Here is a 26,065-nt window from a genome sequence, read left to right as displayed (position 1 = left end):
AGGGAGTAGACAGAGAGAAGGATGGTGGTTATGATTATAAGATGACTATATGGACTGCATTTACAGTATCAGTGTTTCCCCTGGGGGGAGGTCTGCCTGCGGGGGGCCAAAGAGCCGTACTCACAGCGTCACACCGCAGCCAGATCTCGTTCATGCCGTCAGCTACCGGGATAAGCAACTTGATGTTGAATTTCTGAGCGGAGATGTTGACATCTGGTGTCACCTCGCAACCTACAAAAACACGAACAGTTCAGAGAGGAAGGGGGCGGTAGGTGGTCAAAACCATCCATCACACACCATTGGGGATCACACAGACTCAGGTCGTAAAGGAACTGTTGAATTCTTTAGTGTGTGTGTGTGTGTGTGTGTGTGTGTGTGTGTGTGTGTGTGTGTACTAGTACCTCTTAGATTCATTTGGAGAGAGGGTGTCCCATGAGCCTCCTCTTTGCTCTTGTAGCAGGAAATTGTGATGTCCTTGAACGTGCACCAGTACTGCTTGTAGCCTTTCAGTGTCAGTTTCTTTGGCCTGGAAAACACATAGGAGAGAAAAAGAGCGACAGGGGGGTAGTCAGTTCTGCTTGAATCACAAAACACATAGCTTAGCAACGCTAACCCAACCCCAGACACCAAGAGGAGCCGTCAAGCCACATAAAAAAGGGGGTACTTTTTTCCACTTGAGAGGGGCCAAGTCTAACAGAAAAAAGACGAGAAAGAGACAGCGAGAGCCTTCTCAGCCTCCTTCTGTGGTCCATAACGGAGCATGAATGGGAGAGGAGCCAACATTGGACATGAGTTTTAATGGAGGACAATTACTGTGGAAATACCTCTCAGTAATAGTCTACAGCTTATATTTTTACAACATTATTCAAGCTGCAAGAGCTACCTGCTTGTCAACACGGGCCTGTGGCCAAAAGGCTTTTATGACTAGGGCCAGGGGTTTTACTCACCACCTGACCAGGAAAAACTTTGGGCGCCTAGCTATGTAAAAGATATTGCTCTGTGCCCTAGTTAGAGCCTATAATATAATAATAATATAACATATGCCATTTAGCAGATGCTTTTGTCCAAAGCAACTAAGTCATGCGTGCATAGATTTTATTTATGGGTGGTCTCTTGAGTCGAACCCACTATCCCGGTGTTACAAGGGCCATGCTCTACCAACTGACCTAAAGAGGACCATTACAACTGGTCCTAGTCCTAACGTAAACCCGAATCACTGCAGTAATCAGTGTTTTTGATACATCCTGAGCCCCACCAATAAGCTGGTCCTGGGAACAAGCCAGCCCACAAACCCAATCCATACAGCCAAGTTTGATACTGAACAGACAACAGCTCTCCAATTTAGGCCCAAACCTTGTTTCCTGCTCCCATAGTATTAGATTTAACATCCCAGGCACAATGCCTTCTTTAAAGGCGCATGGCCAGTCATTAGCAAACATCAAGAAAGGGCTAAAATGAATCAACGGAGGCAGTCTGGAGAGTTAGGAGGAACTGGCTAGTTGGCTCTTTGCCACTGATTTAAGGTCAGTTTAGAATTTCCCCCTAATGGATTTCAGGATGATACACTGATCCTAGATCTGTGATTAAAGACAACTTCTACCACTGAAGCAGTTGTTGAACTTACTTGAAGACTTTGACGTAGTCAGCCAGTTCAGGAATGGATGTGATATCACCCTGAGAGGAAGAAACATGTTTAGTGCTGGTTGAATGGTTATTATTGAGAAAGGACAAGGACAGGATTATAAAGCACAACTTTAACAATGACCTCAAGTTTGACTTTCTATGTTTGCAATGTCATCGCTCAGAGTTGCATATAAAAGAAAACAGTTAGGTAATCAAGCTTCAACTTCCTCAGATAAGCTGTATAAACTTGTTGGTTGGGGCAGACAGTTTTAACAATGGCCAAATCATGCGATACCCACTACCCATACAGAATTTACCAATAATTTATATATATACACTAGATAACTGACAGGGGGTGCTGTTTTTAAGCCACCGTACCTCCATCTTCGCACTTCCCCACCTTTGTAAAAAAAAATATTTTGGAAGCTATAGAAATGTCTTAATGTTTAAAAGTGTTTTTACCACGTTTATTCTATTACAGACACCTAATGCATACTTTTAAAATATATTATGTGAGCTAAACATATAAATAATCAAATATATAACATTCTCCTTAAAGTATAATTGTTAGAAAGTGTTAATGTTACTGTCCCCACTACAAAAACAAAATACTTAAATACACGTAATTTTGTCCTTTAAATATTTAATTGAAATACTGTAGAATTCCATTCATTCTTGTGGAGGACCGCTATTACTGGGGAGTGCCAATATGGCCGACCGGTGGCTTTAAAGCCTCTCACTGACCAACACATAGCATCAGCATTCTAGTCTTTATATACATCATTAGAACATACACCTTCTGAAGTAGCTTTTTGCCTTGCAGTGAAGTTCTCACCCAGACCCTAGTCAAACTAAAAAAAAATGTTTTAAGTGAGAAGTAGGCATTGGTCTGAAGCCAAAAAAGGAAATGTGCATCACAATGCGTACTTCACCGATGCTCTAAGGTTTTCCAGCACACAGCTTTGACCTAATGTACTATAGTAGCTATGCTGGTCTATTGTACTACAAACAATGTGTAGGCAGGTTGCTTAGGATTCAAACCTTCTCAAACAGCCTGACTAATTGCCATGGTTTTTACACCAGAAGGTGCTTATATAACACTATTTTACAACATTATAATACAGCAAAACATAGCAATAAAAGTAAAAGTACACAATAATGACAAATGGCAACTGAAATAATGTAGTTATTAGTATTTATTTTATATTAACAGCTGATTTTCCAGAGGAAAGCGAAAAAACAGAAACCCATTTAAGCCAATATATGGTGTCAACTTAATAATTTTTCACTGATCTCTTGTAACAAGAAAAACGAGAAAGCTGCTGGAAAATACAAAATAATCAACATGTACCTATTAACATGAAAATGTACTTTAAAGTGTACTGAAGAAAGGCCTAGTAGGATACTACATTACCTGTAAACAATAGTGAGTTATTACAAAATATACAATGTACAATCGTATATTCATCAGATATAGTTCAGGGATGGCCATAATTGCTCTTTAAGAGCTACAGGGTTATGCAGGATTTATTGTTCAAGCCCAGTTCTACCACACCTGACTGTACTATTCAAGGTCTCGATGAACAGCTGAGGTCTTGATCAACAGCGGAGTAGTAAAATCAGGTGTGGTAGCACGGGGCTTGAACAAAAAAGCCTGCATAACCCTGTGGCTTGTCAATAGCAATCTTGGTAACTCCTGATACAAACACTGTGGCAAACTGCTGAGAAACACCTGTAAAATACAAAAGTCAATAGACAAGTACAAAACACTTTTAAGAACACATATTTACAAATCTGACATTGGATTGGGGCGCTAAATCCTTCAGCTACAAATGCTCTTAGTAATGCTGTACACAGCTGTCCAACAGCAGTAAAAGAGCACACATACCCACATTTATAAATGGCAGTATAAATATGAAAACAGATGGGAGTACTCATTTGTAAGAGAACATAGGCTGCTTTTAAATAAGTACTACTGATAGTGTACAATAAGCTTAAGATGTGCGAGTCATTTTTCAGCTCCACCAGGGCCAGCTTGACAAATTTCTTAGCTTCTCAAATGAAAGTGGCGCCAGAAAAGGAGAAACGTTTACAACCTGTGCAATTTATTGTGTTCATTTGTACTGTAGGGATGGAGTGCATCTGACGGTGTGTGTGTTTTGGGAAAGGGAGGGGGGTGTCAAAATCTATACACGAAAGAGAATGGTCAAAATATCCCCTCCAGTAGGCGAACCCAGGACCTTCAATTCCCAGGGCAGTGACGCCAACCGTTACGCTACGAACCCTGTTATAGATACAGTGGGGAGAACAAGTATTTGTTACACTGCCGATTTTGCAGGTCTTCCTACTTACAAAGCATGTCGAGGTCTGTAATTTTTATCATAGGTACACTTCAACTGTGAGAGACGGAATCTAAAACAAAAATCCAGAAAATCACATTGTATGATTTTTAAGTAATTAATTTGCATTTTATTGCATGACATAAGTATTTGATACATCAGAAAAGCAGAACTTAATATTTGGTACAGAAACCTTTGTTTGCAATTACAGAGATCATACGTTTCCTGTAGTTCTTGACCAGGTTTGCACACACTGCAGCAGGGATTTTGGCCCACTCCTCCATACAGACCTTCTCCAGATCCTTCAGGTTTCGGGGCTGTCACTGGGCAATACGGACTTTCAGCTCCCTCCAAAGATTTTCTATTGGGTTCAGGTCTGGAGACTGGCTAGGCCACTCCAGGACCTTGAGATGCTTCTTACGGAGCCACTCCTTAGTTGCCCTGGCTGTGTGTTTTGGGTCGTTGTCATGCTGGAAGACCCAGCCACGACCCATCTTCAATGCTCTTACTGAGGGAAGGAGGTTGTTGGCCAAGATCTCACGATACATGGCCCCACCCATCCTCCCCTCAATACGGTGCAGTCGTCCTGTCCCCTTTGCAGAAAGCATCCCCAAAGAATGATGTTTCCACCTCCATGCTTCACGGTTGGAATGGTGTTCTTGGGGTTGTACTCATCCTTCTTCTTCCTCCAAACACAGCGAGTGGAGTTTAGACCAAAAAGCTCTATTTTTGTCTCATCAGACCACATGACCTTCTCCCATTCCTCCTCTGGATCATCCAGATGGTCATTGGCAAACTTCAGACGGGCCTGGACATGCGCTGGCTTGAGCAGGGGGACCTTGCGTGCGCTGCAGGATTTTAATCCATGACGGCGTAGTGTGTTACTAATGGTTTTCTTTGAGACTGTGGTCCCAGCTCCCTTCAGGTCATTGACCAGGTCCTGCCGTGTAGTTCTGGGCTGATCCCTCACCTTCCTCATGATCATTGATGCCCCACAAGGTGAGATCTTGCATGGAGCCCCAGACCGAGGGTGATTGACCGTCATCTTGAACTTCTTCCATTTTCTAATAATTGCGCCAACAGTTGTTGCCTTCTCACCAAGCTGCTTGCCTATTGTCCTGTAGCCCATCCCAGCCTTGTGCAGGTCTACAATTTTTACCCTTGATGTCCTTACACAGCTCTCTGGTCTTGGCCATTGTGGAGAGGTTGGAGTCTGTTTGATTGAGTGTGTGGACAGGTGTCTTTTATACAGGTAACGAGTTCAAACAGGTGCAGTTAATACAGGTAACGAGTGGAGAACAGGATGGCTTCTTAAAGAAAAACTAACAGGTCTGTGAGAGCCGGAATTCTTACTGGTTGGTAGGTGATCAAATACGTATGTCATGCAATAAAATGCTAATTAATTACTTAAAAATCATACAATGTGATTTTCTGGATTTTTGTTTTAGATTCCGTCTCTCACAGTTGAAATGTACCTATGATAAAAAATACAGACCTCTACATGCTTTGTAAGTAGGAAAACCTGCAAAATCGGCAGTGTATCAAATACTTGTTCTCCCCACTGTACATCAACTTAACACTATTTAAATGGATATCCACGTTTCCAGGTCAGCAGTTTACACAGGTGATTTCAGCCATATGAAAAACCCTCCATAGCAAAATATACCTAGCTACCTTCCTTTTGCTTCTCATCCAACCGGTGTAAGCTAGCTAACTAGCTACAGCTGCTAGCTTTCTACTAGTCAAGTTGCTCTACCCGGGCTGCGGTCCAAAGCCACTCATAGCCCTCAAATTTTGTGGACACTTCTGATGACGTATCATGACGTCTGACGAGTATACACTTGCAGGGCAAGGGAGGAAGGAATTATTTTGGCCGGAAATTAGTCACTTGTTCATCCTGTGACGATTGTGTTTTCAGCCACCGGTAGCTTGTGTGTGCTTTATATGCGCTAAGTCAATTATGAGTGCATGTCTATTAAATATATTATTATTAATATACGCCTACTGTATGATAGCTATCAAATTAAATAACGTTAGCCTGCCTAGCTGGAACTTCTGAAGGAAAATGTTTTATTTATACAATTTCCAAAAGATAAAAAAATAATTATAACATTTACGCGACGTGTTTATGCCGTCATGTGCATTAGTGGCACAATTTCTAACTTATTTGCATTTGTTTTTACTTACACTTGTATGTTGACTTCTCCATTGATGTTGTTTTTAAGTTTTCGCACACTTTCCTTAGCGGATGTACAATCGTCGCAAATTGAATTCTAGGGAGTTTCAGGCCCCGGAGTGAACATAATTGTTCACTCGCAAAGCCGACTAAAAACGAGGGCTGAGGGACTTACGATGCAAACTTCCCTTGCTTGTCAAATCATTTGGACCACCCTCCAAGATGGCAATGGCGATTCCCCCAAGGGCATAAGGTGAGGGTAAGTGAACGAGGGTGTCTTCTAAGTGTTTGGACCGCAGCCCTGGGTTTAGAACTTTGAGATTTGGCAAAAAAATATTAGCATTGTCAGAAATTAATTGTCAGAAAAAAAGGTAGAACATAGATTTTTATTGGGCAGAAATGTGCATGTTGTGCCTATTAACTTATTCAGTCTAAATGGATCTAAGTCTAATGGTCACCATATGGACGCTGTAGCCTCGTTTTATTCTGACATCTAGAATTTGAGCTAGGTTTGGGCAAAAACAATTCTGACAACCGTAATACTAACACGACCATGTCAACAATCCAGTATAGTGGTTCTCGGTAACGGCCGGATGGATTATGACGGGAGTGTGTTGTGTTCCTCAAATCAAGTTGATTTGCAAATTTTCATCTACATTGGTGTCATATTGGCATAAATATGATGGTAGAGAGATTTGAGTTTAACATTCCGATTTAACCATAATATGCCACTCTGGATGTGCCCAATAACATTTGCTCTAATTGAATGTACCACTAGAGTAGCAAGTGAGGTAAAGTACAGTAAATTGCATAACTAGTGTGTTTTACGGTAAAGTGCAGTAGTTGTACCAGTGTATTGGAGGTCTTGCCTCCCTCCAGGGTGATATCCAGGTCTGACAGGGTTAGGGTTGGAGTTAGTATAGGACAGTAAGGTATAGTACAAGGGTGATCTCCAGGTCTGACAGGGTTAGGGTTGGGGTTAGTATAGGACAGTAAGGTGTAGTACCAGGGTGATCTCCAGGTCTGACAGGGTTAGGGTTGGGGTTAGTATAGGACATTAAGGTGTAGTACCAGGGTGATCTCCAGGTCTGACAGGGTTAGGGTTGGGGTTAGTATAGGACATTAAGGTGTAGTACCAGGTTGTTGGAGGTCTTGCCTCCCTCCAGGGTGATCTCCAGGTCTGACAGGGCAGCGTCCACCTCGTCCACCTCCTTCTCACTGTTGTTCATGTGGTTGTCTGACGACATGATGGACAGCTTGTTGATGTGGTACTGGGGGAGAGAGAAAGGACTAAATGTTTTGCCAACAGTCCTTTACACTATATGCCATGACAGTGAATAATGTGTCAACACCAGTCTCCTGTTTGATATTGTGAATGTCATTACTGGTAATGTAACTTTTCTGGTTTGCTCCACTGGCTTCCGTTTCTGTGTACATTAGTAGTGATTGCCTCGTCCCTTTCATAACATATGAAGTGGTAAAGTGGTAAAAACACACAAACATACCTGGTTGTCCAATAAATACTTCTGAGTTTCTTTGGGTTTTGTAGAAGTGAGTACCATGAAGCACTAACTGTTCATTAACAATAATTACTTTGAATTCTTTGAAGTGAGTAAAGAATTCATAGACAATGGACAGTTTATGCATCCAGTGTGTAGAAACCATGTCTGTGACAGAGAGTGGCTTTGGGGGGGGGGGGGGGGGGGGATTATTTAGTAGGTGAAATTAGTGACTGTAAATGTGTCTTTACTAGGAGCACATGTGAGTAGTGCAGACTTGGGACATCGCGTGCAACATTTCTGCATTGATTCACAATGGAAATACCATCTAGTCTGGTCAGAATCCTGTTTGTTATATTGGGACGAGTCTCTGGCCTTGCCTGGCCATTCATTCACACTATCCTCTGGACCAACATAGAGCCAGTCTCACCAGGTTCTGGTCTGGTCTACCCCCCCAGTGGCACGAAGCCTATGCCTCAACAACACTAAATACAACTTGTTGACAAACTGTATTTATACTGTCAACCCCCCCACCTCCTACTCCTCCTCCTCGATATGAATGAACAGCTGCCTAGAGGGAGCGAATGAGTTAGAGAGACAGTGTGGGGGTGAGAGAGTTAGAGGGAGAGGAAAAGAGGCATATTTCAGGACACACTGCACTTCTGCGGCCATAGCCAGCTAGGGTTTCAGAATGTAGGACAAAGGCTTCTCCCTCCATGTCTCCACCTCTGACGCCAATGCTCTACTGACACTTGGGGAGGGGGGGATGGGGTGTGTGTGTTTCTGGTGCGTACATGTGTATTTCTAGCGCATGTGTTTTGTATGTGTAGGGTTGGAGTTGGGGGTAGTGGGCTGACTGGCAGGCATGCCCTGGGCCTTTATCCCCCAAATAGTCGTGTTTACTGTGCTGGACATGGCAGGCTAATCGCTATACTTAGCCCCACGGACATATCCAGGTGATAGGCAGCTCCCTGGACACAGCGACCATTCAACTCTTACTGTAAAAAACCCACCCCTTCTCTTCCTGCCTGATCTCATCAGTGACACCTTAGCCATGACTGTCACAGCTACCATTAACTCAGCAAGAGATAACGATAGATAGTGGCACTAACAGACAGGTAGCGACATTCTAGCTGCTAATCCAAACACACTGCAGATTAGCATCTTGAGTATCTCTTCAGGGGGGATGAACCACTAAACCGACAACCAATGGTGTATTAATAAACACCTCGGCACCTGTTGAAGACCCTAGCACAGTATCACCTTTCAGTGTAATTGGGGATATTGAGGAATGAGTAGGAGACTACAGGTTGGGTTGGAGTGAGTGATCCCTCCGGTGGGGTGAGTCCGGTAGCCATGGCTACTCTATAATTACCCGTCGGGGTGAGGACACACTGGCGTCCCCATGTCCTGTCACTCAGGCTTTACGAGGATCGGAAATAGCAGGGCTGCCCTGGTCTCAGGGGGCAACCCAAAGGGACACAAGAGACTCGGATCTCCACACCCCCAAAATCATACCTTCACTGTCCTTCCCGCTCTTCACTATTCCTCTTATATTACACAACTTGTATAAAAGAAGCAGTGACATAATCAATAGTTCCTCAGCAGTTAACTATGGGGTTGAACAGCACTTGAACAAGTCTAAAGTATCAGTGACGTGTCTAGTCTAACCATCTTCAATGGCAGGAGTCTGGAATGGGTTGTTTCTAGAGCCAAGGCGTCACAGACAGGATCATTTGGTTTAATTGTAGTTGCTCCGCGCAAGCATACAGCCTTGCATACAGTTATCTGGGGGACCATGTTTCTGTGTACTGCTGCAAAGGTGGAAAGTTTTAAGTTTCTTGGTGTACACATCACAGACAAACTGAAGTAGTCCACCCACACAGACAGTGTGGTGAAGAAGGAGCAACAGCGCCTCTTCAACCTCAAGAGGCTGAAGATTTTGGCTTGTCACCTAAAACCCTCACAAACTTTCACAGATGCACAATTGAGAGCATCCTGTCGGGCTGGTACGGCAACTGCACCGCCCACAACTGCAAGGCTCTCAAGAGGGTGGTGCAGTTGGCACAACGCATCACCGGGGGCAAACTACCTGCCCTCCTGGACACCTACAGCACCCGATGTCACAGGAAGGCCAAAAGATCAAGAACAACAACCACCCGAGCCACTGCCTGTTCACCCCGCAACCATCCAGAAGGCGAGGTCAGTACAGGTGCATCAAAGCTAAGACCTAGAGACTGAAAAACAGCTTCTATCTCAAGGCCATCAGACTGTTAACTTCTTTGCCATGGCTACTCTATAATTACCCGTCGGGGTGAGGACACACTGGCGTCCCCATGTCCTGTCACTCAGGCTTTACGAGGATCGGAAATAGCAGGGCTGCCCTGGTCTCAGGGGGCAACCCAAAGGGACACAAGAGACTCGGATCTCCACACCCCCAAAATCATACCTTCACTGTCCTTCCCGCTCTTCACTATTCCTCTTATATTACACAACTTGTATAAAAGAAGCAGTGACATAATCAATAGTTCCTCAGCAGTTAACTATGGGGTTGAACAGCACTTGAACAAGTCTAAAGTATCAGTGACGTGTCTAGTCTAACCATCTTCAATGGCAGGAGTCTGGAATGGGTTGTTTCTAGAGCCAAGGCGTCACAGACAGGATCATTTGGTTTAATTGTAGTTGCTCCGCGCAAGCATACAGCCTTGCATACAGTTATCTGGGGGACCATGTTTCTGTGTACTGCTGCAAAGGTGGAAAGTTTTAAGTTTCTTGGTGTACACATCACAGACAAACTGAAGTAGTCCACCCACACAGACAGTGTGGTGAAGAAGGAGCAACAGCGCCTCTTCAACCTCAAGAGGCTGAAGATTTTGGCTTGTCACCTAAAACCCTCACAAACTTTCACAGATGCACAATTGAGAGCATCCTGTCGGGCTGGTACGGCAACTGCACCGCCCACAACTGCAAGGCTCTCAAGAGGGTGGTGCAGTTGGCACAACGCATCACCGGGGGCAAACTACCTGCCCTCCTGGACACCTACAGCACCCGATGTCACAGGAAGGCCAAAAGATCAAGAACAACAACCACCCGAGCCACTGCCTGTTCACCCCGCAACCATCCAGAAGGCGAGGTCAGTACAGGTGCATCAAAGCTAAGACCTAGAGACTGAAAAACAGCTTCTATCTCAAGGCCATCAGACTGTTAACTTCTTTGGGGTAGGGGGCAGTATTTCCACGTCCGGATGAAAAGCATGCCCAGAGTAAACGGCCTGCTACAAAGCCATAAAAGCTAGAATATGCATATTATTAGTAGATTTGGATAGAAAACACTGAAGTTTCTAAAACTGTTTGAATGCTGTCTGTGAGTATAACATAACTCATATGGCAGGCAAAAACATGAGAAAAAATCCAACCAGGAAGTGGGAAATCTGAGGTTGGTCGATTTTCAACTCAGCTCCTATTGAAGATACAGTGGGATATTGGTAATGTTGCACTTCCTAAGGCTTCCACTAGATGTGATTTAGAACCTTGTCTGATGCTTCTACTGTGAAGTGGGGCCAAATGAGAGGGGATTGAGTAAGGTCTACCATGACCTGAACATGCGCTGACCATGTGCATTCATGTGAGAGCGAGCTCTGTTCCATCGCACTTCTGAAGACACAGGAATTCTCCGGTTGGAACATTATTGAAGAATTATGTTAAAAACATCCTAAAGATTGATTCAATACTTCGTTTGTCATGTTTTTACGGACTGTAATATAACTTTAACTTTTCGTCCGTACTTTCCGCTGGACTTGTCCGCGCGTCGTGAGTTTGGAAAGTGTACTGAACGCTAGAACAACAAGGAGGAATTTGGACATAAATGGACATTATCGAACTAAACAAACATTTATTGTGGAACTGAGATTCCTGGGAGTGCATTCTGATGAAGATCATCAAAGGTAAGTGAATGTTTCTAATGTTATTTCTGACTTATGTTGACTGCACAATATGGCGGATATTTGTGTCTTGATTGGGCTCTGAGCGCCGACTCAGATTATTGCATGGTTTGCTTTTTCCGTAAAGCTTTTTTGAAACCTGACACAGCGGTTGCATTAAGGAGAAGTGCATCTAAAATGCCATGCATAACAGTTGTATCTTTTAGCAATGTTTATTATGAGTATTCCTGTAAATTGATGTGGCTCTCTGCAAAATCTCTGCAAAAAAAAAGGATGTTTTGGAACTTCTGAACGTAACGCGCCAATGTAAACTCAGATTTTTGGATATAAATATGAACTTCACCGAACAAAACTTACATGTATTGTGTAACATGACGTCCTATGAGTGTCATCTGATGAAGATCATCAAAGGTTAGTGATTCATTTTATCTATATTTCTGCTTTTTGTGAATCCTCTCTTTGGCTGGAAAAATGGCTATCCTCTCTTTGGCTGGAAAAATGGCTATAAATGTGTTATTCTGTGAATAGGCACTCATCTAACATAATCGTTTGGTTTGCTTTCGTCGTAAAGCCTTTTTGAAATCGGACACTGTGGCTGGATTTACAACAAGTGTATCTTTAAAATGGTGTAAAATACATGTATGTTTGAGAAATTCTAATTATGGGATTTCTGTTGTTTTGAATTTGGCGCCCTGCAGTTTCACTGGCTGTTGAAGAGGTGGGATGCTACTGTCTCACGTACCCTAGAGAGGTTGAACAGCCATCACTGACACAGAGGCTGCTGCCTATATACAAGTCTCAAAATCATTGGCCACTTTAATAAATGGATCACTAGTCACTTTAATAATGCCACTTTAATAATGTTTACATATCTTGCATTACTCATCTCATATGTATATACTGTATTCTATACCATCCTGCCTATGCCGCTCGATCATCCCTCATCCATATATTTATATGTACATATTCTTATTCTATCCCTTTAATTAGATTTGTTTGTATTAGGTAGTTGTGGAATTGTTAGATTACCTGTTAGATATTACTGCACTGTCGGAACTAGAAGCACAAGCATTTCGCTACACTCGCATTAACATCTGCTAACCATGTGTATGTGACCAATAAAATGTTATTCTTCTGTGTTCTGTTCATCAGGCAGTGAGCCCATAGAGAAGATAACTACTGCAGTCCTCAATCAGGCCAATTAATATATACGCACGCACAAACACACAAACCAACACACATTACACAGGTCTCACCTGCAGGGCAGCAAACATCATCATCTCCTCCTCGGTGCACTCTATTTCCTCCAGCAGGATGGCCCACTTGGCCTGCTCATAGAGCTGGTTCACCCGGATGGCATCATACTGCAGGGGGGAGAACAAATACTGTTAGCCCTGGCACCAAGCCTGTCTCTGCACAAGCACAGATCCACATACAAAGCACTCCGAGACAGTCCAGCTGAGAAAACAGGATAGCCCAGAGGGGTACTTCCTCCTCTCCACACCCCCCAAAATCTGTCAGCTGCAGATGCTGTAGGCTGGTGGGGAGTTGTGTGTGTGCATGTTTGAATGTGGCATTAACATGTTTTAACCACTCCTATAAAACAATTGTAGACTATCAGATACTCAGCAAGAAGCTATGATTTCTCTATTACTGAAACAGGACCCAGATGGTAAATATAAAGATCCAGTCAACCTAAAAAAAACTGGAGACACCTTACACTTGTGTTGTGATGCCAAAATCCTAGCAAAATGCATGGCGTATAGAAATGAAGTGGTATTGTCGGATATTTTTCATCTATCAGACAGATTTTTTTTTACATGGACAGTACATTGGAGATAATATACGACAAGTACTGGAAACAATAGAACCCTATGAAAAATCTGGGAAACCAGGCCTGGTATTCATAGCGGACTTTGAAAAGGCCTTTGATGAAGTATGACTGGAATTTATATATAAATGCCAGAACTATTATAATTTTGGAAAATCTCTTATGCAATGGTTTAAAGTTATGTATAGTAAGCCCAAGTGTAAAATAGTAAACAATGGCTACTTCTCAGAAAGTATTAAATTGTCAAGAGGAGTAAAACAAGGCTGTCCGCTATCGGCTTATCTATTTATTATGGCTATCAAATTGTTAGCTATTAATATCAGATCCAAAAATAATATCAAGGGACTAGAAAGCAGGGCTTAAAAACAAAGGTGTCATTGTATGCTGACGATTAATTTTCTATTTTAAATCCGCAATTTGGATCCCTACACAGCCTCAGAGGATCTAGATAAATTTCAAACCTCTCTAGATTAAAACCAAATTAACATAAGTACAATATTACGTATTGTATCTCCCAAAAAAATTAAACTTTGACATTACCGTGTAATTTACCAATAAAATGGTCCGACGATGAAGTGAAAATACTTGGTATAAATATCTCAAAATAAATACATTCTCATTACAATACATTTTAATAGAAAGTTAGCCAATTGGCTACCATGGAAAGGACAACACCTGTCTATTTGTTGAAAACCCCCCCTGATTAATTATTTAGTCATATTTACTTTTGTCCCTGCCTACACCTAACCACCTGTCACATTTATTTTTTTTACAGTGAATTCGTTAAGTATTCAGACCCCTTTGCTTTTTCCACAGCCTTTTTCTAAAATCGATTTAAATCGCTTTCCCCTCATCCATCTACACACAATACCCCATAAGAATACAAAAACAGATTTTTAGAGGTGTGCAACTTTTGTATATGAAATATCACATTTACATAAGTATTCAGACCCTTTAATCAGTACTTTGTTGAAACACCTTTGGCAGCGATTACAGCCTTGAGTCTTCTTGGGTATGAAGCTACAATCTTGGCACACCTGTATTTGGGGAGTTTCTTCCATTCTTCTCTGCAGATCCTCTCAAGCTCTGCGAGGTTAAATGGGGAGCGTCGCTGCACAGCTATTTTCAGGTCTCTCCAGAGATGTTTGATTGGGTTCAAGTCCGGGCTCTGGGTGGGCCACTCGGGGACATTCAGACTTGTCTCGAAGCCACTCCCGCGTTGTCTTGGCTGTGTGCTTAGGGTCATTGGCCTGTTGGAAGGAGAACCGTCACCCAAGTCTGAGGTCCTGAGTGCTCTGGAGCAGGTTTTCATCAAGGATCTCGCTGTGCTTTGCTCCGTTCATCTTTCCCTCGATCTTGACTAGTGTCCCAGTCCCTGCCCCTGAAAAACATCCTCACAGCATGATGCTGCCTCCACCATGCTTCACCGTAGGAATGGTGCCATGTTTCCCCCAGATGTGACGCTTGGCATTCAGGCCAAAGAGTTCAATCTTGGTTTCATCAGACCAGAGAATCTTGTTTCTCCTGCTTTAGGTGCCTTTTAACAAATGCCAAGCGGGCTGTCATGTGCCTTTTACTGAGGAGTGGCGTCCGTCTGGCTACTTTACCATGAAGACCTGATTTGTGGAGTGCTTTCAAGGAGCGGGACACTAATCCGGAAGCTTATAAGAAATCCCGCTATGGCTCAGACGGACCATCAAACAGGCTAAGCGTCATTACAGGATTAAGATTGAAACCTACTACACCGGGTCTGACGCGCGTCGGGTGTGGCAGGGCTTGAAAACTATTACGGACTACAAACGGAAACGCAGATGCAAGCTGCCCAGTGACGCAAGCCTACCAGACGAACTAAATGCCTTTTATGCTCGTTTTGAGGCAAGCAAGACTGAAGCATGCACAAGAGCACCAGCTGTTCTGGATGACTCAGTGATAACGCTCTCGGTAGCCGATGTGAGCAAGACCTTTAAACAGGTCAACATTCACGAAGCTGAGGAGGTCAGACTGATTACCAGGACGTGTACTCAAAGCATGCGCGGACCAACTGGCACGTGTCTTCACTGACATTTTCAACCTCCCCCTGACAGTCTGTAATACCTACATGTGACAAGCAGACCATGCCTAAATTATTACCACCCCGTAGCACTCACGTCGGTAGCCATGAAGTGCTGGTCATGGCTCACAAACAGCATCCTCCCGGATACCCTAGTCCCACTCCAAATCACATACCGACCCAACAGATTCAGATCGCACTCCACACTGCCCTTCCCACCTGGCCAAAAGGAACACCTATGTGAGAATGCTGTTCATTGACTACAGCTCAGCGTTCAACACCATAGGGTCCTTAGAATAGTGATGAGCTTTGTGGGCACTAGGAATAAACACCTCCCTCTGCAACTGGATCCTGGACTTCCTGATGGGCCGCACCCAGGTGGTAAGGGTAGACAACACGTCTGCCACCCTGATCCTGAACACTGGGGCTCCTCAGGGGTGTGTACTTAGTCCCTTCCTGTACTCCCTGTTCACCCATAACTGCGTAGCCAAACATGACTCCAACACCATCATTAAGTTTGCTGACGACAACAGTGGTAGGCCTGATCACCGACAACGATGAGACAGCCTATAGGGAGGAGGTCAGAGAAATGGCAGTGTGGTGCCAGGACAACAACCTCTCCCTCAGTGTGAGCAAGACAAAGGAGCTGATTGTGGACTACAGGAAAAGGCGGGCCGAACAGGCCCCCAAAACATTGACAGGGATGTAACCGGTCAGGATGCTCTCGATGGTGCAGTAAAACTTTGAGGATCTGGCTACCCATGCCAAATCTTTTCTGTCTCCTGAGGGGGAAAAGGTTTTGTCGTGCCCTCTTCATGACTGTGTTGGTGTGTTTGGACCATGATAGTACGTTGGTGATGTGGACACCAAGGAACTTGACACTCTCGACCCGCTTCACTTACAGCCCTGTCAATGTTTTGGGGGCCTGTTCGGCCCGCCTTTTCCTGTAGTCCACAATCAGCTCCTTTACTGCACCATCGAGAGCATCCTGACCGGTTGCATCACCGCCTGGAATGGCAACTGCTCGGCATCTGACCATAAGGCGCTACAGAGGGTAGTGTGTGTGGCCCAGTACATCACTGGGGCCAAGCTTCCTGCCATCCAGGACCTATATAATATGCAGTGTCAGAGGAAAGCCCATAAAATTGTCAGAGACTACAGTCACCCAGGTAATATACCATTTTCTCTGCTACCACACGGCAAGCGGTACTGGAGCGCCAAGTCTAGGACCAAAAGGCTCCTTAACAGATTCTATCCCCAAGCCATAAGACTGAGGAACAATTAATCAAATGGCCACTGGCCTATTTACATTGACCCCCCCCCCTCCATTTGTTTTGTACACTGCAGCTACTCGCTGTTTAATATCTATGCATTGTCACTTCACCCCTACCTACATGTACAAATTACCTTAACTTCTTTGTGATAGGGGGCAGCATTTTCACTTTTGGATGAATAGCGTGCCCAGAGTAAACTGCCTCCTACTCTGTCCCAGATGCTCATATATGCATATTATTATTACTATTGGATAGAAAACACTCTGAAGTTCCTAAAACTGTTTGAATGATGTCTGTGAGTATAACAGAACTCATATGGCAGGCAAAAACCTGAGAAAAAATCCAAACAGGAAGTGAGAATTCTGAGGCTGTTCGATTTTCAACTCATTGCCTATTCAAATCCCAGTAATATATGGATCTGTTTGCACTTCCTACGCCTTCCACTAGATGTCAACAGTCGGTACAACGTTGAATGAAGCCTCTACTGTGATGTGGGGCCGGACGAGACGGGAATGAGTCAGTGGTCTGGCAGAGTGCCAGTTCTTGGTCACGCGCATTCCAAATGATATCGCCTTGCGTTCCATTATTTCTGTAGACACAAAGGAATTCTCCAGTTGGAACGTTATTTAATATTTATGATAACATCCTGAAGATTGATTCTCTACTTAGTTTGACAAGTTTATTCGACCTGTAATATAACTTTTTGAAGTTTTCGTCCGACGTTCGCCTGGATCTGCGCCAGCGTTTGGACATGTGTACTAAACATGCTAGCAAAAGTAGCTACGTGGACATAAGTAATGGACATTATCGAACAAAACAACGATTTATTGTGGAACTAGGATTCCTAGGAGTGCATTCTGATGAAGATCAAAGGTAAGGGAAAATTTATGATGTAATTTCGTATTTCTGTTGACTCCGACATGGCGGAGAAATGTTATATCTGAGCGCCGTCTCAGATTATTGCATGGTGTGCTTTTTCCGTAAAGTATTTTTGAAATCTGACACAGCGGTTGCATTAAGAAGAAGTGTATCTTTCATTCTATGTAAAACATGTATCTTTCATCAAAGTTTATGATGAGTATTTCTGTTATTTGAGGTGGCTCTCTGCAATTTCTCCGGATATTTTGGAGGCATTTCTGAACATGGCGCCAATGTAAACCGAGATTTGTCGATATAAATATGCACATTATCGAACAAAACATACATGTATTGTGTAACATGATGTCCTATGAGTGTCATCTGATGAAGATCAAAGGTTAGTGATTCATTTTATCTCTATTTCTGCTTTTTGTGACTCCTATCTTTGGCTGGGAAAATGGCTGTGTTTTTCTGTGGCTATGTACTGACCTAACATAATCGTTTGGTGTACTTTCGCCATAAATCCTATTTGAAATCAGACATGTTGGCTGGATTCACAACATGTGTAGCTTTAATTTGGTGTCTTTCATGTGTGATTTCATGAAAGTTAGATTTTTATAGTAATATATTAGAATTTGGCGCTCTGCATTTTTACTGGTTTTTGGCCAAGTGGGACGTTAGCGTCCCACATATCCCAGAGAAGTTAACTAACCTGTAACCCCACACACTGACTCGGCACCGGTACTCACTGTATATAGCCTCTGTATCGTTATTTTATTGTGTTACTTTGTATAATTTTTATTTATTTTTTACTTTAGTTTATTTGGTAAATATTTTCTTAACTCTTCTTGAACTGCACTGTTGGTTAAGGGCTTGTAAGTAAGCATTTCACGGTAACTTACGCACTTGTTGTATTCGGCGCATGTGACAAATAAAGTTTAATTTGATTTGCTGCAGAGATGGTTCTTCTGGAAGGTTCTCCCATCTCTACAGAGGAACTATGGAGCTCTGTCAGAGTGATCATAGGGTTCTCGGACACCTGCCTGACCAAGGCCCTTCTCCCGATTGCGCAGTTTGGCCGGGAGGCCAGCTCTAGGAAGAGTCTTGGTGGTTCCAAACTTCTTCCATTTAAGAATGATGGGGCCACTGTGTTCTTGAGGACTTTCAATGCTCCAGACATTTTTTGGTATTTTGGTACCCTTCCCCTGATCTGTTCCTCCACACAATCCTGCTCTTTGAGCTCTACGGACAATTCCTTCGACCACATGGCTTGGTTTTTGCTCTGACATGCACTGTCAACTGTGGGACCTTATATTGACAGGTGTGTGCCTTTCCAAATCATGTCCAATCAATTTGCCACAGGTGGACTCCAGTCAAGTTGTAGAAACATCTGAAGGATGATCAATGGAACCAGGATGCACAGGAGTTCAATTTCGAGGTATAGGGTATATGTTTATCTAAAAACCTGTTTTCGCTTTGTCATTATGGGATATAGTGTGTAGATTAAATACATGTTTTTCCTCATCAATCAATTTTAAAATAAGGCTGTAACGTAACAAAATGTGGAAAAAGGGAAGGGGTCTGAATACTTTCCCGAATGGGGGATTGGAAATGATGCAGACAATTATGTTGATAGAAGCCACAATCTATCTGCAATATTAAAGCTGATCTACCCCCTAAACATTTTAAAAATGGTTTTTAATAAAGACTCATCTGATGGAAAGAATGGTCCACATACTGTACCTTGGGGTTGAGGTCGAAGAAGCTGTGGTATTTAAACCGCAGGAGGAGCACCTCATTCTCCTTGACATCCTGCTCCATCAGAGACCTGGATGAGTCCATCCAGCCCTGGTTGATCTTGGCCTTGTCCAGGAGGGATTGGGGCTTGTAGAGCTTGGCCAGGATATCGGGCGAGGAGATTGGCTGGCTGACAGCGAGGATGCTGGGATTGCCCTCGGACAGGGGGCTGTCTCCAAACCAGGCGGTAGTGGGGGATAGGGGGCTTCCGTCTCTGGAGTCATAAGTGGGGGTCATGGTCTTACTGTACAGGCCGGGACTGGAGTAGATGCTCCCTGCAAACCAGACAACACGTTTAGTACCCTGGAGTAGATTGAGGAACGTTGGGCTCAATTCCATTTCAGTTTGGGAGATTAATTGAAATTCTAATTCAAAAACTGAAAAGCACGATTCATTTTTTTATTTAATTTTTATTCTTAGACTGGGATTTCAATTAACTTCCTGAATTGAAATTGATCCCAGCTGTGTGACAGATCCCTGAAGACAAAGAAAAAGATATCACCATACCTGCAAAATACTGAACATGATAAAAACATGCTCACAATACAGTCCACTGCAAAACAATCTACAAGACACACACTTGGTACCAAGCACAAGAGCCTCCAAAAATTAAGTGAACATTGTTCCACAACACACATTTGCAGCCTGCAATTAATGTGGCTGGTAGCACCACCTATCTGATAGGTGGTCTTGATGCTCTGCTGTTGCTGCTGGGGAGTTATGATGCGCTTTAGCATGCAGATGTTGCACATGATCATGGTCACATGGTCCACAACCTGGGAGGTGCACATGGCAAACTATACAGCACAACCAGCAGCATATAGGGAGGGATATGGGAATAGGGATGGGGCAGTGGAGGGTGGTACACCAAAGTGAGACAGCATGGTACCAAAAGCTAGCGTCACTGCTTTGTTTGTGTTCCATTTTTGGAGAAAAAGGTGGATGTGTGTTTGGAGGGAGGAGTGTATGCATGTGGATGTATGGTTGAGGAGTGTGTGTAGAGAGAGATGTGTATGTATGCAAAATGTTGAGTTCTATTCGGATTTAAGCCATTGCCAAATAAACAAACAAATAACCAATCTGAAACCATGAAATGTCCTGTTGGCTGGCCTTGGCCAGTATGTTAGGGCATAGTAACAGCCCACACACTATGCAACTCTATGAGTGACTTAATTCAGCCTTAAATTCTATACGGGCAAATGACAAATCAATATAATGTTTGCAATTCCTTTTCCAAAATGGGTATGCATATTTTGTGACAAAATTCAAATGAAAGGTAATATATTGCATTAGAATTTTCATGATTGAGTATGCATGATGCCTGACAATTTGAAAAAGAAGTAGCAGTGTGTCTAATATTTAATTTCCAAGGTACTGTCCAGTACAACACTAACACATTTAAAAATCAAATGTAAATGCTTAAAATGACAAATCATTACTCATGTTTGCCATTTCATTTCCTTGTCGTGACAAAAATCAAATGAATTCTCAGTTGCAATTGGCAATTCTTTTCCATACTCTGTGTGGTTTAAGACTGTCAAAATAATAATAATAATTTGATAAATCAATCGCAGCGCTTCATTTTGCCATTTCGTTGCGCCTTTGCGTTTTATTTTCGATATGTAGGTCTAACATATGTAGGTCTAACATATCGAAAATAAAAATGCAAAGGCGCAACGAAATAGCAAAAAGTGTTAATTAAACACGATGGGCGGTGTATTGATAATGTGAGGTTGAAGGAAAAAAAGTGAAAAAAATAAATCACACACAAAACATTAAGAACACCAGCTCATTACATGACAGACTGACCAGGTGAAAGCTATGATGCCTTATTGATGTCACCTGTTAATTCCACTTCAAATCAGTGTAGATGAAGGGGAGGAGACATGTTAAAGAAGTATTTTAAAGCCTTGAGACATGGATTGTGTATCTGTGCCATTCAGAGGGTGAATGGGCAAGACAAAAGATTTAAGTGCCTTTGAACGGGGTATGGGAGTAGGTGCCAGTCGCACCGGTTTGTGTCAAGAACTTTTCACGCTCAACAGTTGCCGTGTGAATCAAGAACGGTCCACCACCCAAAAGACATCCAGCCAGCTTGACAACTGTGGGAATCATTGGAGTCAACATGGGCCAGCATCCCTGTGGAACGCTTTTGACATCTTGTCGAGTCCATGCCACGACAAATTGAGGCTGTTCTGAGGGCAAAAAGAAAGGGGGTGAAATTCAATATTAGGAAAGCATTCCTAATGTTTGGTATACTCAGTGTATATATTTTGAAGTTTGATTTTGTCGCACTGCTTTGCCTTGGCCAGGTCGCAGTTGTAAATGAGAACTTGTTCTCAACTGGCCTACCTGGTTAAATAAAGGTGAAATACATTTTTTTTTTAGGCCATTAGGGTAAATACAGATAGGCTGAAGCATGCGGTTGCCTATTTATTTGCACTTTGCTGCATCAGTCGGGCTACAGGTGATAATGTTTATTGCTAATAGCATACATGGTAATATGGACCATGCATAGGCAATATACATGGCCCAATCTGTTAAAATAATTGTAACAATGTGTTATTGGGCTCATTCTGGAGGTGGACACTATATTTGAGATGGTGTCCACATACAGTTGAAGTCGGAGGTTTACATACACCTTAGCCATATACATTTAAACTCAGTTTTTCACAATAACTGACATTTTAATCCTAGTAAAAAGTCCCTGTCTTAGGTCAGTTAGGATCACCACTTTGTTTTAAGAATGTGAAATGTCAGAATAATAGTAGAGAGAATGATTTTTTTCAGCTTTTATTTCTTTCATCACATTCCCAGTGGGTCAGAAGTTTACATATACTCAATTAGTATTTTGTAGCATTACCTTTAAATTGTTTAAATTGGATCAAACATTTCGGGTAGCCTTCCACAAGCTTCCCACAAGAAGTTGGGTGAATTTTGTCCCATTCCTCCTGACCAAGCTGGTGTAACTGAGTCAGGTATGTAGGCCTCCTTGCTCGCACACGCTTTTTCAGTTCTGACCACACATTTTCTATGGGATTGAGGTCAGGGCTTTGTGATGACCACTCCAATAACTTGACTTTGTTGTCCTTAAGCCATTTTGCCACAACTTTGGAAGTATGCTTGGGGTCATTGTTCATTTGGAAGACCCATTTGGACCAAGCTTTAAACTTCCTGACTGATGTCTTGAGATGTTGCTTCAATATATCCACAGAGAATCATGAGGAAGGAAGAAAATGATCTATTTTGTGAGGTGCACCAGTGCTCATGCTGCCATCTATTTTGTGAAATGCACCAGTCCCTCCTGCAGCAAAGCACACCCACAACATGATGCTGTCACCCCCGTGCTTCGCGGTTGGGATGGTGTTCTTCGGCTTGCAAGCCTCCCCCTTTTTCCTCCAAACATAACGATGGTCATATTGGCCAAACAGTTCTTTTTTTGTTTCATTAGAACAGAGGACATTTCTTCAAAAAGTACAATCTTTGTCCCCATGTGCAGTTGCAAACTGCAGTTTGGATTTTTTATGGCAGTTTTGGAGCAGTGGCTTCTTCCTTGCTGAGCAGCCTTTCAGGTTATGTCGATATAGGACTTGTTTTTACTGTGGATATAGATACTTATGTACCCGTTTCCTCCAGCATCTTCACAAGATCCTTTGCTGTTGTTCTGGGATTGATTTGCACTTTTTGCACCAAAGTACGTTCATCTCTATGAGACAGAACGCGTCTCCTTCCTGAGCGGTATGACGGCTGCGTGGTCCCATGGTGTTTATACTTGCGTACTATTGTTTGTACAGATGAACGTAGTACTTTCAGGCATTTGGAAATTGCTCCCAAAGATGAACCAGACTTGTGGAGGCCTACAATTTTTTTTCTGAGGACGTAGCTGATTTCTTTGGATTTTCCCATGATGTCAAGTAAAGAGGCACTGAGTTGGAAGGTAGGCCTTGAAATACATCCACAGGTACATCTGCAATTTACTCACATGATGTCAATTAGCCTATCAGAAGCTTTTAAAGCCATGACATCATTTTCTGGAATTTTCCAAGCTGTTTAAAGCCACAGCCAACTTAATGCATGTAAACTTCTGACCCACTGGAATTGTGATACAGTGAATTATAAGTGAAATAATCTGTCTGTAAACAATTGTTGGAAAAATGACTTGTCATGAACAAAGTAGATGTCCTAACCGACTTGCCAAAACTATAGTTTGTTAACAAGAAATGTGGAGTGGTTGAAAAACTAGTTTTAAAGACTCCAACCGAAGTGTATGTAAACTTTCGACTTCAACTGTACATACATTGATTTATTTTCATTCATTTTGGAGTAGAATGTCCTTTTAGTGATGTTTTAGTGATGTTAGTGATGTTTATTTCGATGGGCCATGGAGAAATAACTTGTAGTATTGGTCACCATCTGGATTTGGTCACCATCTCCAATTTGTTCCATCCCACTTGATTTTATTTAGAGTCGGACAGCAGCATTCACCATAAATAACTTGTAATATTGGTAGTAACCATCTGGATGTCACCGTGATACAGTCTACACTGCTCAATTTGCGCTGCAAGCCGGCAACAACTACACGGGCACAGTCCTTCGCCCCCCCTTGTCACAGTAATGAGGGAAATAGCTAGCTTGATAGTGTAGCCAATATCAGGCCAGGGTGACAGCTAAATCACATTTATTGTAGTGATTTTCACATAAAATGTATAACTACGACATTAACATTTTTCAAATTAAAAACGTTCCTAAGTCCCAACTTCGGTAGACAAGTTTCAAATATTTGCGGAAGTTTCTAGCCACAAGCATAAACTAGCTACCTGGGAAGGGCTCATCAGAACGACTGACTGGCCTGAACTGACTGAACCCGTTCGTCTCCACTTGTCTCTCGCTGCTCTACAAACATCATCAATTTGGACACCAGACATGTCCACATAGCCTCCCCTGTTGCCAGGAAGCACAGACAACCTCTTCCGCCTCACGTTACCAAAACCCCGTCCATAACGGATTGACAATCAACACGTCGATAACGCAAATGAGGAAATGAAATCGCAAAATAAAGAATTGATATCGAATTTGCATTTTGACAGTCAACCACACAGAGTATGGAAAAGCATTGTCAATTGAGAATTTTTGGTCACAATTCATACTAACACAAGGAAATTAAATGGCAAACATGAGAAATGATCATTTAAGGATTTACATTTGATATTTAAATGTGATACTTTTAAATGTTGTACTGGATGAAATATCAAACACACTTTGCTATTTATTTTTCAAATTGGCAGATATTATGCATACTCAAACTTGAAAATGATAATGCAATATCTTTTTTTGCATTTCAATTAGAATGTCAAAAAATGCACACCCATTTAGGAAAAGGAATTGCAAACATGATACTGATTTATTATTGTTCCATTTGCATTTCCAGTTGATTTTCAGCAGCTAAATGCTTCCATAACACACTGACCAGTCCCCACTGGCCTAAAAAAGCAGGCAGGCCAAACCACTAACCAAAATTCAAACAGGAAATGGTGTGTGTGTGTAATACAGTAGAGGTCATGAGAACAGGGACCAGGCCACAACAGCCCATCCCTAAGGGTTTGTGGAGAGTTTATAGAAGGGAGGGAGGAAAGTAAGGTCAGCTAGAGTGCTGCTCTCCCATATGGTCGCAGGAGACATCACAAATATCTAGAGGAAGCTGATTACAGTTTACCCCCATCTCCTCTAGAGAAGAAAAAGAATCGGGCAGGCTCATGTGTTTACTCCCAGCTTTTGACTTTCAGTGGGATAGTGCCTTCCACAGGCTGGAAGTCACCGGATATGTTAACGTTTCCTAATCCTTAATCCCCTTTCACTGGGGACTGGTATGGTCTGGACGGCTAGACCACCCTGCACTTTGTCGCCTAGATGTAAACTAGGAGGGCTCATCACCATATAAAAAAGGTGTCACCACATGGCTTCTGTGTGGGTTTGGGATGGAGGAGGTGGTCCATCTGAAATTAAGTGAATGTGTTGTTGTAGACATAGAATCCCCCTAATAGCCATTTATTCTGTTCCATTTTGATTCTTTAGGGCATGGTTTCCCAAAGTCGGTCCTGAACATTTTGATTTTTGCCCTTACACTACACAGCGGATTCAAATAATCAAAGCTTGATGATGAGTTGGTTATTTGAGTCAGCTGTGTAGTGCTAGGACAAAAACCAAAACGTGCACCCAGGGGAGGTCCCAGGACAGACTTTGGGAAACCCTGCTTTAGGGTACCTGTTGAGCAAAATGTGAACAGCTGAGCTTTCCAGCAAAACAAATGCATAGTGTGCAAAGCTTTTTTATATTTTTCAAAAAAAGACGGGAGCAAGTTTGGTCCTGTTGGAGTGGGGCAAAGCCGATCACGTGACCTGCGTCAGCGGATATCCTCAAGTGACAAGGGCAGCAGCTGGCTTCCTTTGGATACAACCTTGGCAGGTGACCAGAACATCACTCCAGCTGAGGGGTGAGTGGGTAAGGGAATGGGGAAGCAGCGAGAAAGGGGAGAGGAAGCAGTGCAGAGAGAGGGAGGACAGAAGACCAGGAGAAACCTTACCTTTGACCGGCCCAATGTAAATTATCTCAGAGGCTGGAGTGGAAAATGAGAAAGAGGGAGGGAAGGAAAGCAGAGGAAAAAGAACAAAAACCAGAGGA

The 26,065-nt window shown here is 42.8% G+C and overlaps 1 protein-coding gene across 2 annotated transcripts in view; it reads right to left on the bottom strand.

Annotated features, from left to right (window-relative positions):
* LOC120060393 (fermitin family homolog 2-like) overlaps positions 1 to 26,065 on the bottom strand; it is a 109,711-nt gene that overhangs the window by 6,502 nt on the left and 77,144 nt on the right. For both annotated transcript variants that reach the window (XM_039009680.1, XM_039009681.1), the window contains exons 5-10: positions 19,334 to 19,662; positions 12,834 to 12,941; positions 7,275 to 7,409; positions 1,625 to 1,674; positions 402 to 526; positions 125 to 231 (exon numbers count right to left, since the gene is read on the bottom strand). In XM_039009680.1, coding sequence (XP_038865608.1) covers positions 125 to 231; positions 402 to 526; positions 1,625 to 1,674; positions 7,275 to 7,409; positions 12,834 to 12,941; positions 19,334 to 19,662 — 854 coding nt within the window. The remainder of the gene's footprint in view (positions 1 to 124; positions 232 to 401; positions 527 to 1,624; positions 1,675 to 7,274; positions 7,410 to 12,833; positions 12,942 to 19,333; positions 19,663 to 26,065) is intronic.

The sequence above is a fragment of the Salvelinus namaycush genome, chromosome 15, assembly GCF_016432855.1.
Source record: "Salvelinus namaycush isolate Seneca chromosome 15, SaNama_1.0, whole genome shotgun sequence".
In the NCBI taxonomy this organism is placed as follows: Eukaryota; Metazoa; Chordata; class Actinopteri; order Salmoniformes; family Salmonidae; genus Salvelinus; species Salvelinus namaycush.
The sequence above is the reverse complement of the archived record's forward strand: the minus strand, read 5'-3'. Positions and strand labels throughout refer to the sequence as shown.